The sequence below is a fragment of the Macaca mulatta genome, chromosome 15 (assembly GCF_049350105.2).
Source record: "Macaca mulatta isolate MMU2019108-1 chromosome 15, T2T-MMU8v2.0, whole genome shotgun sequence".
NCBI classification, from domain to species: domain Eukaryota; kingdom Metazoa; phylum Chordata; class Mammalia; order Primates; family Cercopithecidae; genus Macaca; species Macaca mulatta.
In genome coordinates this window covers 63,621,067-63,636,629 of record NC_133420.1, presented here as the reverse complement: position 1 = coordinate 63,636,629, position 15,563 = coordinate 63,621,067, and the positions used below count along the sequence as shown (strand labels likewise).

At 43.3% G+C, this 15,563-nt stretch overlaps 2 protein-coding genes across 2 annotated transcripts in view; both read left to right on the top strand.

Annotated features, from left to right (window-relative positions):
• Positions 1–15,563, top strand: part of LOC144334634 (olfactory receptor 13C7-like) — a 143,846-nt gene that overhangs the window by 127,669 nt on the left and 614 nt on the right. The window lies entirely within an intron of this gene.
• On the top strand, positions 7,450–8,409 carry LOC100428848 (olfactory receptor 13C7-like). The gene has a single exon (XM_002800062.3). It carries the CDS (start codon positions 7,450–7,452, stop codon positions 8,407–8,409), a length of 960 nt encoding a protein of 319 aa, XP_002800108.3.

Below are 15,563 nucleotides of genomic sequence, written 5' to 3'. Positions count from 1 at the left end.
ACACCATGGGACTCATACAAGGTGTCACTAGTGATGCTGGAAGTGCTCCCAAGAAGTAGAAAAATGTTATGACCTTCCCAAAAAAAAAAGTTGAATTGCTTGATATGTGCCATACATTGAGGTCTGCATCTGTGGCTGCCTGCCATTTCAAAATAAGTGAATGCAGTATAAGAACCACTGGGAAAAAAAAAAAAAGAAGAAGAAGAAGAAAGGAAGGAAGGAAGGAAAAAGAAGGAAGGAAGGAGAAGGGAAAGGAAGGGAAGGAAGGAAGAGAAAGAGAAAGAAAGGGAAATTCATGAAGCTGTTGCTCCAGCTATGCCAAGAGCCAAAACCCTACACTTTTTGCAAAATATCTTTTTATCTCATACCGAAAATGCAGCTTTTAAGTGGATGCAGGATTGCTATACAAAAGGCATATCTATAGAATGTAGTATGTTCAAGAAAAAAATGAAATCATTATATAACAACGTAAGGCAAATAGAAGGTGAAGGATCTAAAGCTGGAGAATTTTTTTTTTTTTTTTTTTTTTTTTTTTTTTTTTTTTTGAGACGGAGTCTCGCTGTATCTCCCAGGCTGGAGTGCAGTGGCGTGATCTCGGCTCACTGCAAGCTCCGCCTCCCGGGTTCACGCCATTCTCCCGCCTCAGCCTCCCAAGTAGCTGGAACTACAGGCGCCCGCCACCACGCCAGGCTAGTTTTTTGTATTTTTAGTAGAGACGGGGTTTCACCATGTTAGCCAGGATAGTCTCGATCTCCTGACCTCGTGATCCACCCGCCTCGGCCTCCCAAAGTGTTGGGATTACAGGCTTGAGCCACCGCGCCCGGCCAAGCTGGAGAATTTAATGCCAAAAAAAGATGGTTTGCTAATTTTATTTATTTATTTATTTATTTAAAGAATCTCACTTTGTTGCCCAGGTTGGAGTGCAGTGGCTTGATCATAGCTCACCACCACCTTGAATTCCTGGGCTCAAAGGATCCTCCCACCTTAGCCTCCCTAGTATCTGGGACTACAAGCATGCACCACCACACTCAGCTGATTTTTTAAAATTTTTTTGTAGAGACGAGGTCTCACTAAATGCCCAGGCTGGTATCAAACTCCTGGGCTCAAGCAATCCTCCCAAATCAGCCTCCCAAAGCGCTGGAATTACAGGTGTGAACCACCGTGCCTGGCCGTTTGCTAATTTTAGAAAGAGATTTGGCTTTAAAAAAATATATCAAGATAATAGTAAAAGCAGCTTCTGCAGACCAATAGGCAGCCGACGAGTTCCCAGACGCCATTAGGAAAATCAGTGAGGATCGCACCACTGCACTGCAGCCTGGGTAACAGAGCAAGACCCTGTCTCTAAAAGAAAGGAAAGAAAATCATTGAGGTGGGAAAAAAATGTTACATTTATTAGTAAGAAAGAGAAGTGAACACCAGGATTTAAGTCAGGAAGGAATAAGCTAACTCTACTGCCTTGTATAAATGCAGTCAGGTTTATGGTCAGGGCTGCCCTTATCTATAAAGCTGCTAGCCCCTAATCCTTGAAGGGAAGAGATAAACACAACAAGAAAGCCTGGACAATGAAGACCCTTCTTCTGGATTGGTTCTGTTTCTGTTTTGTCCCCGAAGTCATGAAGTTCCTTGCCACTAAGTGTCTGCCTTTTAAATTTCTTTTGATACTGGATGATGCCTCCGGCCACCCAGAATCCCACGAGTTCAACACTGAAGGCAATGAATTGTCTGCTCGTCCCCCCCGCCCCCACATCTCTAATTCAGCCTCTAGCTCCTGGGGTCATAAGGACCTGTAAGGCTCATTACACATGGTGCTCTATGAAAAGGATTGTCAACACTGTGGAAGAGAACCCCAATAGAGAGAACATCATAAAGGCACCATGGAAGATGTCATTGTTACTTCAGAAAAAGCTGTGAAGGCCATCAAGTCCAAAACAATTATTTCATGCTGGAAAAAAACTGTGTCCAGATGTGCATGACTTCACAGAGCCAATCAAGGATATCATGAAAGAGATTGCGATGATGGCAGAAGAAAGGCCAGGAGTGATAGGTTTTAATATATGGATCTTGGAGAAATTCAAGATCTAATAGACACCACATTGGAGAAATTAACAGAAGATGACTTGACGGGCATGAGTGCTTCAGAACCAGTGCCAGACAATGAGGAAGAAGACATAGAAGAAGCAGTGCCAGGAAATGAATTGTCATTAGACAATCGCACAGAAGGGCTCTGAGTATTCAAGGCTGCTGTTGACTTATTCTGTGATATGGGCCCTTCTCTGATAAAACTAAAACTAAAGCAAATGGTAGAAGAATTGGTACTGATAGAAACATTTTTAGAGAAATGAAAAAGCTAAAACATCAGACAGAAATTACCATGTATTTCTATAAAGTTACACTGAGTGTGCCTGCCTGTCCTGCCTCCCTTTTACCTCCTCCACCTCTTCCTCCTCTTCCTCCTCAGACAGCAAGACCAACCCCTCCTCCTTCTCCTTCTCCTCAGCCTATTCAATGTGAAGACAAGGAGGATGAACACCTTTATGATGACCCACTCCACTTAACCAACAGTAAACATGTTTTGTCTTTCTTGTGATTTGTGTGTGTGTGTGTGTGTGTGTGTGTGTGTGTGTGTGTGTGAGAGAGAGAGAGAGAGAGAGAGAGAGAGAGAGAGAGAGAGACAGGCAGGGTCTGGCTCTGTCATCCAGGCTGGAGTGCAGTGGCATCATCTTGTTTCACTGCAACCTCTGCCACCCAGGCTTAAGCCATCCTCCGTCCTCAGCCTCTAAAGTAGCTGGGACACAGGCACGTGCCACCACACCCGGATAATTTTTGTATTTTTCATAGAGGCGGGGTCTCACTTTGTTGTCCAGGCTAGTCTCCAACTCCCGAACTCAGGCGATCCGCCCACCTCGGCTTCCCAAAGTTCTGGATTACAGGCATGAGCCACTGCACCCAGTATGATTTTCTTAATATTTTCTTTTCTCTAGCTTACTTTATTATAAGAATACGCTATAAAAATACCTTTAACATACAAAATATGTGTTTATCGACTGTTTATGTTATCGGTTAGGGGTTCAGTCTAACAATAGGCTATTAGTAGTTGTTTTGGAGGAGTTAACAGTTACACATGGATTTTCAACTGCAATGGGGATCGGCACCCTAATTCCTGCGCTGTTCGAGAGTCAACTGTATTTTTTTATGTGCCTCCCTCTTGCCGCTAGAGGGTGCACTCCCAGAAGGCAGGTACCCTGGGTTACTCTACACATTTCTGCCTTTTAAGGAGCATACGCTCAATAATTGTTTGCTGAATAAAGGAATGTGCCCATTCTCTAGACTCAACCCTGTCCTGGGTTACATTCTGTCCATGACTCGTATGAGGGCTGGGAGCACATGCACAGATGACAAGAAGCTGAAAGGACAGTGACTTGGGTGCCCACTAAGAATTGAGGCAGAACACAGCAGGTTGCTTCAAGGTGTTTAATCCAATGAGATGAACATTTAGAGGGAGAGTATAGGTCTTTCACCCAGATGCCCCAAACCACTGCGTAAGCATAGACTGAGGATGACGGGGCTTGGCTGCAGCACAGGAGAAAGCACTTGGGGTTTGAATGAATCCCGGAATCACTGACCCACAGGTTGTTGGACCCTGTTAATGGGATTATGATGTTCAGAAAGAAAGAAAGGAGACAAGGAAGGAAGAGAAAGAGGAAGGGAGAGAAGGAGGGGGAGAAGAAGCAGACAGCTGACTTCCTCCAGTGCTGCCAACATAATTGGTCCTTGGGGATGTTATCCCAGAAGGATAAAAAGTTTCTAAACTGAGTACAACTCACTTTCCAAACTTTAAATGACTTCAGGGACTACAGTGGTCCCAAAGAATAAATTGCAATTTAAATTATCTTCTAAGGGTGATGGCCAGTCCTTTGGAGATTGTGCCCCAAGCACATGAAGCAGGAGAAGCAGAAAGAACCCTTCACCTGTCGCATGTCCTGAGACCTCACCCCGGGCCCTCACCCTGGGCCCTCACCCTGGCGTTCAGACCCAGTGTTTCTGTTTCTGACACATAGCCTCTTTCCAACCATTGGAAAATTGATCCTTCTTGCTCACGATGTTTTTTTATAAAGGTAAGGGCAAGTTTTGGTGAAAGGAATTCCACAATTTTCATTAGCATTGGCTACATTTATTTTTTAAAAAACAGTTTCTTATTGATATATAATAGATATACATGGTTTTAAGGTACATGTGATAATTTAATACATTCATATAATTTGCAAGGATCAAGTCAGTGTAGTTGGGATATCCATCACTTTAAACATTTGTCTTTATGCTAGAAATATTTGAATTATTCTCTTCTAGCTATCTTGAAAGGTATAGTAGCTTATTGTAAACTATAGTCACCCTCCTGATCTATTGAACACTAGGTCTTATTCCTTTGATCCAACCATATATTTTCACCCATTAATCAACAGCTTGGTTACATTTCTATCATCAGACTTGATTGTAATGGAATGGGGGCTTGAGGATGGCTGATGTGAAGCCATTTCATTGGTATGATATTATTCTCACAAAATCAAATAGACCTCCTCAACCTGCAAGAATGTCTGAGCTCATCTGGCCTCACCCTGTCATCATGCTGAGGAAATAGGCGCTTGCCAGGGACCATACAGCTAGTAGTCTTCTTCTCACAATTGGTTGTCCTTTCTTGATAAAAACTGTTGGGCTCTTTCTCACTTCAGAGTTAGATACAAAGTCTGGCAATAATAATAAGCATGTTTCTGGATCTGATAATGATGATGTAGAGGGAATATTTTCTTCATATGATCTGATGCAAGTTCTTGAGTGTTGGCTGATCAACCTACAGTGAGAAACCCAGCTGGGGACAGATGCACTGCCCAACATACACGTCGCAGTGGCAGTGTGTCTCGGACACCTCAGTCATCCTCAAGCGTAGGGACCATTCTCAGTGTCAGCCTTTGTAGTGAGCTCCTGGATGATTCTTTTGCCTCTAGGAGATATATCTACTTTTTTAAGACCTTAAGAGAGAAAGGGAGATTGATTCTTATTTATCTTCATGCTGAAGCCGTGCTATTTCTCTATATTTAGGCAGTTTGTGGAAGAGAGATTAACTGCCTTTAGGGGCTCCAGAAGACAAGGTCAGGTAGAAGTTGCATGGAGGCAGATTTCAGCTCAATATCACAGAGTAACTACTTCAAAATGAAGTGAGCTTTACCAGAAGATAAAGAACCTCACATTATTCAGATAGTCAAATCTAGGTTTTAGGACTATCAGGAATGTGAAAGGGGCTTTCTGCATTAGAAAGGGAGCAATTACTAAATAGACCCTAAGACCTGTTATCCTTAGCATTCAAGTAATTGTTATGGTTGATGATGATGATGATAGTGATGATGATGATGATGATAATGATGATGATGAAAGTATTTGTTTGCATGACTATTTCCCCACTAGAATTTGAGCTCTTTTTTTCTTTTTTATCAGCACCTAGAATTATGCCTGGCCCAAAGTAGATGCTCAATAGATAAATGTTAACCTGACCTGAATTATTAGGGCACTGACTTGGTCACAGCTGTAATGTGCTAACCACCAACATAGGAGTATCTCAGAGCTCATTAGGCAGGAAGCATCCCTGCAACAGCAGAGGAGGGGGCTGGATTACTGAGTGTTCTTGGAGAGATGGATATCTGGGAGGTTCGTAAGTATTTTAGATACAATGCTAATAAAACCATATTGCTCAGTTACCTACAAGTTTTTTACTGGTCCAGAACAAATCATAGTTCGAGTAGTTTGAGGAGCACTTTGAAGTCTGAGGAGTGTTGAGGAAACAATGATTCATCAACACTTGTTAAAGCATGGCAAATCCAACTTTATTAAGGACTATCTCAAAAGGTATAGAGACCACTGCCATGGGAATTTTCAGTAAGGGAGAGAAATTGGGCTCAACTCCAAATACAGCAGGCACAAGTGGGAATTTTTAGCCAAGGAGGGGGCTGGAGGTCAGTGGATGGAAAATTACTAAGAAGAAACATCGGGGGTAAAGGGGATTCTGGCTAAATGTACCTAACAGAATTCTTGCTGAAGAGAGGACACGGTAATCAGACATTACCTGGGGATGGTGGAGGATGAGGAACCTCATCAAATATTGAGGATGATCAGATATTGAGGGGGGGGGGTTCTTGCTGAACTGACTTAGCAGGGCTTTTTGCTGAAACTGAATTTTATAAGCAAGTACACAGATGGACCTAGAAGAAGGTTCAGGTGCCTGGCCAAAGTTTGGAAAATCCGAGAATCTTTTATCAAGAGTGATTTAACCTTTCCATTAAAAAAAAAAAAAAAAGCTAGCAGAGCAGGACCCAACGTTCTGTGAAGAGTCTCAGGAACAAGTTAATGCCTTGGCCGCAGGCAATGGAGAATGAAAAGAACAGGGGAGGTTCAGTCGGAACTCTCATTCAACTTGGCCATGGGGCATAGGGGACTACTTGCTGCCACAGATGCATAAAAGGATCAACCAAATGTTGAGACCTTGGCACCAGAGGTGTGAAGGTGGCCTGGGCTTATTCTCTCGGCAAGTGTCACTAGAGCTATCCTCTTGGCTGCTACATGCCCCAAGAGACACTTTATTTTCTATTGTCACTTTTTTTCTGTTAGTTTTGATTTGTTTTCTTGTCTCCTTGTGTGCCTTATTCTTTTTTAGTGTGTGCCAGATGTTGTGTTTGCAAAATTATTTGTAGAAATGATTTAGAGACTGGGGTGATATTATCTTCCTCCAAAGTGGATCTATGTTTGCTTCTGTGAGGCATTTGGGAGCACCAAAACTCTGGTATCACCTCAATTCAATTTCAGAGCTTGAGAAGATATGAAGCTGAACTACAGCATTGGTAAATGTCTGTTTCCTTCTGATTTGCCCTTATTCTTATGGTGCTGCCCTTTAACAGTCCATCCCAAAGGGAGAACATTTAGTGAGGGGCCTTTCAAGGTGAGTCTTTCACAACAAAACCTATTCTCCATCTCCATGAGGCTGTCAGTAATGTTTCCCAGTCTCTCCATGGCTCTCTCCAGAAGCTGCAAATGCTGGAGTTGAATCACAGCCACAAGTGCTAGACTTACATCTCTAGGTCCTTGCTTTTCCTCAGAATCAAAACCCTATGTTCCTCATTGTCTTATTACTTCTCCAATGTTTTATATATTTTTTCCAGTTTGTCTAATTGTCATCTGCAAGACAGTTAGTCCAAATTAGCCTGTTTGTTCTTACTGGAAGCAGAAGTTAAATATTGACCTGTACTACACTGTTCCTAGAACCCCATAGAGATGAACAAATCATCAGCGTTATTCCCCAGTTGTTCAGCAGGGCAAGGATTTGTGCCTGGCCTTCCAGGTACTTTCGGAGTAAGAGAATGCTGAGGTTGACCTCTGAGTTCCTCCAGGTGACAGAGCAGATGCACCATGAACAGGTCCAATGAGGCCTCCCCTATGTTGGGGTTCATTCTTCTGGGCCTCTCTGCCCACCCAAAGCTGGAGGAGACATTCTTCGTGCTTATCTTGCTGATGTACCTGGTGATCCTGTTGGGCAATGGGGTCCTTATCCTGGTGACTATCCTTGACTCCCGCCTTGACACACCCATGTACTTCTTCCTCAGGAACCTGTCCTTCCTGGACATCTGCTATACAACCTCCTCAGTCCCCCTTATCCTTGACAGCTTCCTGACCCCCAGGAAAACCATCTCCTTCTCAGCCTGTGTAGTGCAGATGTTCCTCTCCTTTGCCATGGGAGCCACAGAGTGTGTTCTCTTGAGCTTGATGGCGTTTGATCGCTACGTGGCCATCTGCAACCCACTTAGGTACCCTGTGGTCATGAGCAAGGCTGCTTATGTGCCCATGGCTGTCGGCTCCTGGACAGCTGGTATCACCAACTCTGTAGTACAGACATCCCTAGCAATGCGACTTCCCTTCTGTGGGGACAATGTCATCAATCACTTCACCTGTGAGATCCTGGCAGTTCTAAAGTTGGCCTGTGCTGACATCTCCATCAACGTGATCAGCATGGTTGTGGCCAACATGATCTTCCTTGCACTCCCAGTCCTGTTTATTTTTGTCTCATACGTCTTCATCATTGCCACCATCCTGAGGATCCCCTCAGCTGAGGGGAGGAGAAAGGCCTTCTCCACCTGCTCTGCCCATCTCACTGTCGTGATTGTCTTCTATGGGACCATCCTTTTCATGTATGGGAAGCCCAAGTCTAAGGACCCGCTGAGGGCAGACAAACAGGACCTTGCAGACAAACTCATCTCCCTCTTCTATGGGGTGGTGACCCCCATGCTCAACCCCATCATCTACAGCCTGAGGAACAAGGATGTGAAGGCTGCTGTGAGGAACCTCGTGGCTCAAAAACACCTAACAGAGTGACTGTCACAGATTCCCAGACTGCCAGAATGTACAACCTCCAAATTCCTCATTGTTCTCTTGGGGAAATAGTAACCAGGGAGGACCTTAGACTGTCAGTGGAAAGAGCCATAAAATTTCTGAGGCTGCTGGTTAGTTTGTTGGCTTTACACAGAACTATACTGTGTCATAGTGTAGCTATATTTTACTGACTAAATCTTAAATTCTTTGATACAGAATTTGATGAATATCCATAAGAGTTATAGAGGTGGTCAAAAGAGACAAACAAACAAAAATTTGGGATCTTGGAGGATACAGGATATGGTGTGGCTCTGTGTCCCTGCCCAAATCTCCTGTCAAATGGTAATCCCCAGTGTTGGAGGAGGGGCCTGGTAAGAGGTGATTGGATCATGGGGGCAGATTTCCCCCTTGCTGTTCTCATGATAGTGAGTCAGTTCCCATGAGATCTAGATGTTTAAAACTGTGTAGCACCTCCTGCTTCACCCTCTTCCTCCTACTCCATCCGTGTAGGATATGATCGTTTCCCCTTTACCTTCTGCCACGATTGTAAGTTTCCTGAAGCCTCCCCAGCCATGCTTCCTGTACAGCCTCTGGAATCACAAGCCAATTAGAACTCTTTTCTTTGTAAATTACCCAGTTTCAGGTATTTCTTTATATCATTGCACGAATGGACTAATACAATGTTGTTTTGTCCTATGTAAAACTGCTACTTACTTTACTCTGATTTGGTGTCACCCCAGAGACCTTTGCTATTTCTCATGTAGGGATAAATTGGAAAATGTCATCTACCCCAACATGTAATGGTGAGTATTAGTACTACGGCAGGAATTCTTTTCACATCTTAGCACTAGAAATAGTGAGACCTGAGCAGCTGCTTTGTTTTGATCTCATGGACACTAAGAATCTTGTCATTCACAACATTCATCTATTTATTGTCACCACAGGGGAATTCAGAGGCAAACTTGCCACCTGACTGCAGCAGTAACTAAGTACTGTATGACTGGGTGCCAGCAGCTTCCAAACTTTTGTCCATGCAACCAACATGACACATAGCAGTTACACATAGCACACATTCCATGAGTATGCCCACATTGTTCTGAAACACCAAAAAGACTGTGAAGAAGCAAATGCAAAAATAATTCTCAATCCTACAACTAATAACAGGCCAGCAATAACAGTCATCACACACCAGTGAGATTGGCTATGTGTCCTTTGCAGCCCAAAGAGCTCTAAGTCCATGACTTCCTCCTACACTCAAGAAACAGACTGAGATAGGAGTGAAACTTAATGTATTATAGTGACTATTTTCAGTCCACTTTATATTTGTAAATGTCAGCGTCTTCATCCATTTTTGCTGCTTTAACAATATACCTGAGACTAGGTAATGTATAAATAGTACAAATTTATTTCTCACAGTTCTAGAGGCTGGGAGGTCCAAGATCAAGGCACCAGCATGTTTGATGTCTGGTGACAGTCCAGTCTCTGCTTCCAAGATGATACCTCGAACACTATGTCCTCACATGGCAGAAGGGATGAAAAAGCAAAAACGGGGCTAGCTGGTTCCCTCCAGCCTTTTTATAAGGTTACTAATCCCATTCATGGGGTTGTACCTTTTAATACTATTACATTGATAATTAAGTTTCAACATATGAATTTAGGGGAACCATTCAGACCATAGCTGTCAGTTATTACCAAACTTTGGTCCTTTAGCCATGCCAGTACATACTAGGTTGTTTTCTCCTTTTCTTTTCTCTTTTTTTCTTCCTCATCCCCATGTGAAATAAGACTCAGGTCTTTGCCCTAAATGCGTTTTTACTGGTGGGAGTGTAATGAGGACATAGAGAGGGTGGCCTAGATAATTAAAACAGCTGGAATTCACTAGTTCCCTTCACTTTTTAAAAAGCCTAAGCCCATTAAAGAGACACATTTAGGTGTCCAGAAGGGGAAGAAGAAGGAGCAGACATGAAAAAAGGAAGGAGGAGAGATTCCTTCCAGAGGCAGGGGAGAGGTGGATGTCGCAGATCCCACTCTAGGCAGGACTCATCCCTACTGCAAATGTGAGAACAGCTATTATGTATGTCTGTGCCAGTTACACATTTGGAAACCTGGAGAATGACTACCAGTGGTTAGTTCCATAAAAATCCATTTGTCCTATCAGGAAACAAACTTGGGTCTAGACCCCATTTATCATCTGATTTCCATATACTCCTACAGTAAAAGGGATCTGTGATGCTCCTTTGGGTTCCTTGGTATTAGTGTCAGTTAAGATTCATAACAAACAGCCCTCAAAATATTGGGGTATTCCATTTTCCCCAGTGTATAGCTACTCAGGGAAATAGTCACAAGTCCCTGAAGGGAAATATAGAGAAAATCACTACTATATACATGCAAGGGCATTGCAGGATTCCTCCTCAGAGACCAGCCTCTCCTTCAATTGAGGTATTTTGGATCTGAGAATTAATTTAGGTCTGGAATTGAGTGAATAATCATAATTTTTCAACAGGGAAGCTGTTGTCAGGCTTCTGCTCATCCATGCTTGATTTTTTTTTTAATTACATACATTTACAACGTTTTAAATTGCCTACCTGTCTTGCTCCTAGGAACATCACAGTTTCATACTCATCACCATACATTCCTGTGGGTCTGGTCCTCTGGTTGCTATTCTGACCTTGCTGTCTATTACAGCAATTAATCTTCTTGCCCCTAATAGTTAAGTGCTGTCATTAGGCATCTACTATTCTAGAAAATTATCATCTCCATTAAATAGGAGACCCCACTTCCAAAACAGCACCTCCTACAGTCAGCCTCAGCTGACAGAGGATAAACACTGCTGAACTTCTCGATAATGTACCTCACTAGTGCATTTTCTTATTAACTTAGTGAAGAGAGTGTCCCCTAGCCTTCCTAGGGAACATAGCCATCTGGTAGGTCTAATTTAAAAGTCCATTTAGCATACCAAATTCTTTGAGCCTTTTGGCTCCTTCCTCTACAGGAGCCATCCCAACCTGAAGGATCTCTTGGTTGCCAGACACTCTCTCTAAAGCAGTGGCCAGCAGAGCAGCAGCGTATTCCTCTGTGGGGGCCGTGATGGCCTGATGACTTTTAAAGAAGTCCCTTTCAAGGAGCAATTTGAAAAAATTGTGATTCCTGGCATACATCCACTCTCATCTCCTTAGAAATAGCATAGGTTCAATATGAATTTAGGCACAAAAGATAGAGAAGCCTTATTTCACAAGACATGAGGCATTTCTGTGACTCTGACACCAGATAACGTAAATTCTAGTTCCAGGCATATTCAGAAGGAAATAACACCAATGTTATTTGTACAAAAGTGAGTGGGCACCTTTTATGCATCATTATAGGTCTGAAATGCCTGGGAATGTCTGAAGACAGAAGGGAATAAAGGCAGCCAATGATGATATAAATGGAGCAACTGACCATTTGAGCAACTGAATATAATTGGAAGCAATTGGCATGGGTGAGGACAGGAACCAGAGGAGGTGTCAGTAGAAAAATGGAGTTCTGAAGTCCGGGCGCCGTGGTTCATGCTTGTAATCCCAGCACTTTGGGAGGCCAAGGTGGGCGGATCACCTGAGGTTGGGAGTTCGAGACCCACCTGGCCAACATAGTGAAATGCTATCTCTACTAAAAATACAAAAAATTAGTTGGATGTGGTGGCAGGCACCCGTAATCCCAGCTACTCAGAAGGCTGAGGCAGGAGAATCGCTTGAACCCAGGAGGCGGAGGTTGCAGTCAGCCGAGATCACACCATTGCACTCCAGCCCACGTGACAGTGTGAGACTCCATCTCAAAAAAGAAAAAAGAAAGATGGAGTTCTTGGCTGGGCATGGTGGCTCATGCCTGTAATCCTAGCACTTTGGGAGGGTGAGGCAGAAAGATCTCTTCAGGCCAAGAGTTTGAGACCAGCGTGGGCAACAGAGTGAGACCCCCCACTCCATCTCTACAAAAACATTTTTTAAAGTTAGCCAGGTGTAGTGGTGCATACGTAGTCCAAAATACTCGGGACTGAGGCAAAGGGATCACTTGAGCCCAGAAGTTCAAAGCTTTGGTGAGCTGATTGTGCCACTGCATTCCAGCCTGGGTGACAAAGCCAGACCCCAGAAAGAAAAATGGAGGTTTGATGGCTCTCCTCATCCCCAAGGTATTTACTTCTGGAAAAATTAATGGTTAGGATTACCCAAGTACACATAAATTATAAACAAATGTATCCTATGTACATAGAGCTCTTCTCAGCACAGGGTGCTGGAAGAAAGCTGGCTGACAATTTTTCAACTTTACAATGGTGCAAAAATGATATGCATTCAGTAGAAACTGTACTTCGAGTACTCATACAACCATTTCTTTTCACCTTCAGTATAGTAGTCAATAAATTACATGAGATATTCAACACTGCCTTATAAAATTGACTTTGTCCTAGATGATTTTGCCCAACTGTAGACTGCTATAAGTGTTTTGAGCACATTTAGGATAGGCAAGGCTAAGCCATGACACTCAGCAAGTTAAGGGTATTCAATGCATTTTCAACTTACAATATTTTCCATTTATGATGGTTTATCACTACATTGCGCCATTGTAAGTCAAGGGGCATTTGTATTCCAGCTGAGCCTGGAGGACCATGATCAAGAAGTAGTAGGGCCTGTATGCTTTGCATAGGAGTTGGCCTGATTAGTCCCTAAGGCCCCTTCTAAGCTTGGACCTACCATTGTCAATGAGCAAAACAAAAGCCAGAATTGAAGACTGGCCTGTATGGTGGTGTGTTTTAGGGAACCCCAATTAAGCAGACAGCATCTATCCCATGGCTGTTTCTATGACTATTTTGCATGACCACTGAAAGAAAAACACTGGCAAACACTCCAAACATGAATACTTCCAAATCAAATTAATTAGGCTTAAGTGATCCCAAAATAGAAACATTTCTTATCTTTATTCTTACAAGAGAATGAAGGTTTGAACCATGATTCCATTTGTGGAATAAACCAAATGGCTTTCTCCCTAAGACAGAAGAGGAGTTCCTCAAGGGAAATCAAGACATCCAGCCCTGGGTCAGAGAGGAATCTGACCTTGGAGACATGGGGCCTAGACAGAGTTCCTACAGATCCTGACCTGTGTATGGAAGATGTCAGGGGTAGATGGATATTCATTCAGTCTTTTAGTCTGACCTTTACATTTAAAAGCAGAGAGGAAAACAGGGCAGTTATATGGCTGGGACTCAGATCCAGCTTAAAAGCCTACCAGTGGATTGAGAACATCTGCCCCCATTCTTTAGCCACATGTTTTGGATTTTATTGCGCTTTCTCTCTTCATCTGAGAACAGGAATGATAGCTCTTTCCTTCTGAGGATGTTATGAGAATGACAGTAGATAAGGTGCCTAGTATATAATCTTTCTTTTTTTTAATTTTTTTTGAGACAAGGTCTTGCTCTCTCACCCATTCTGGAGTGCAGCAGTATGATCTTGGTTCACTGCATCCTCAACCTCCTGGGCTCAAGCAATCCTCCCACCTCAGCCTCCTGAGTAGCTGTGGCACTAGCAAAAGGATCTGGTTGCTCACTGCTTGTAGAAAGAAGTCAAAATAATAATGAGTTATGATAAGGAAGAGTAATATTCCTTTATTATCTATGCCAGCAAGGGGAAAAGTAGACAGCAAATTCCACTCTTCAATTTGTGGAGGGAATGCAGGGGTTTTTAAAGAAAACATTTTGGAATGTGGAAGAGGCAAGGGGGGCTAGGAGGTACCAGGTTCCTTGACACTCCAATGGCTCATCTTGAATTATTGTTCCATTTGGTGAAGGGGCTGGTGCCATCGTGGATCCTACCAGGTTATAAATTAATCACAGTCAATCTTGTGGTCACTCTTCAGCTGAGAGTGGGTTCCAACCCTGAGGTAACCTTTTGTTGGAGAGAGAATTCTGGAGGTGTCTGGTCCCTATCAGGATCTGACCCTGCAGCATCAAAGGAAGCATATGACCAGATAAGTGAGTGTGGTGTGTGCTTAACAAGCATCTAGGTAAATAAATGTGCATAAGGCATGGGAGCACAGAGTGGGAAAAGAAAGGGAGTGGAGGTTCACAGCCCATTCCGAGGCTGTATTTCAAGATGAAAGGTAACACATATGCAGTCTGTCTCAAAGTTGTATCTTGAGACTGGGGGTGGGAGGAGGAAGAAAGGGGAAAGTAAAAAGAGTTTTAAAATGCCTTTTGAGGCTTAACTGCTAAGCTGCTTGATTATAGCTGGGACTACAGGTGCATGCCCCCAAACCCAGCTAATTTCTTTAAAAAAAAAAAATTGTAGAGATGGGGTCTCATTGTGTTACTCAAGCCGGTTTTGAACTCCTGAGCTCAAGCAATCCGCCTGCCTCAGCCTCCCAAAGTGCTGGGATTACAAAGGTGAATCACCGCATCTGACCTCCTAGTACAAAACATATTCAATTGATAATAGCTCCTACCACTGCTTCTACAGCTGCTGTTGTTGCTGTTATAGCCCTTGCACTGATTTCTTGGCATGTCTGTCTTCTCCTAAATATTGAGCTCTTTAAAGTAGAAACTTTGATTTTCATCTCTGAGTCCCCAGTGCTGAGAATCATGCCTGGCACAGAAGGTGTGCTCAGTAGCCATCTGTTGACTTGAGTCAAATGGCCATGGCACAGACACTGTGTGCTCGTGAAAGTACAGGAGAGTCTTAGAGCTCCTGGCAGGAAGTGCTCCTGTAACAACCTGGGAAGGGGTCAGGTCACAAAGCAGAGCTCGGAGGAGATGGATTTCTAGAGAGTTTGTATGGTTTTCAGGCACAGGGTAAAATAAAGCCAACTGCAAAACCCCTGGATTGTCAACAAGCTTATGATAACCCAGGATAAATCACGTGTGAGCACCTAGAAGTCCCAAACGGAGATTTTTTAATTCCCTGAAAAAAGCAAGGGAAACCTCAGGACCAGCCTCAGAAGCAAGTCAGTGTCTTTCGTGAGAGCTGATGGGAAATGGGGAGGAGGGAGGTTCAGAGAGAAATGAACTTCAACTTGGCCAGAACGTGCAGGAGGCCCCTTGCTATCCAGTCATAGAGGCTCGCTGGTGAAGTGAAATTTACTTAAAGGTCAGTAAAAGTTTAAGGTCTTGGCACTAGAGTTACAGGGTACCTGGGACT

Coding starts and splice junctions, on each gene's coding strand:
- LOC100428848 (XM_002800062.3), top strand. CDS start 7,450: ATGAACAGGTCCAATGAGGCCTCCCCTATGTTGGGGTTCATTCTTCTG.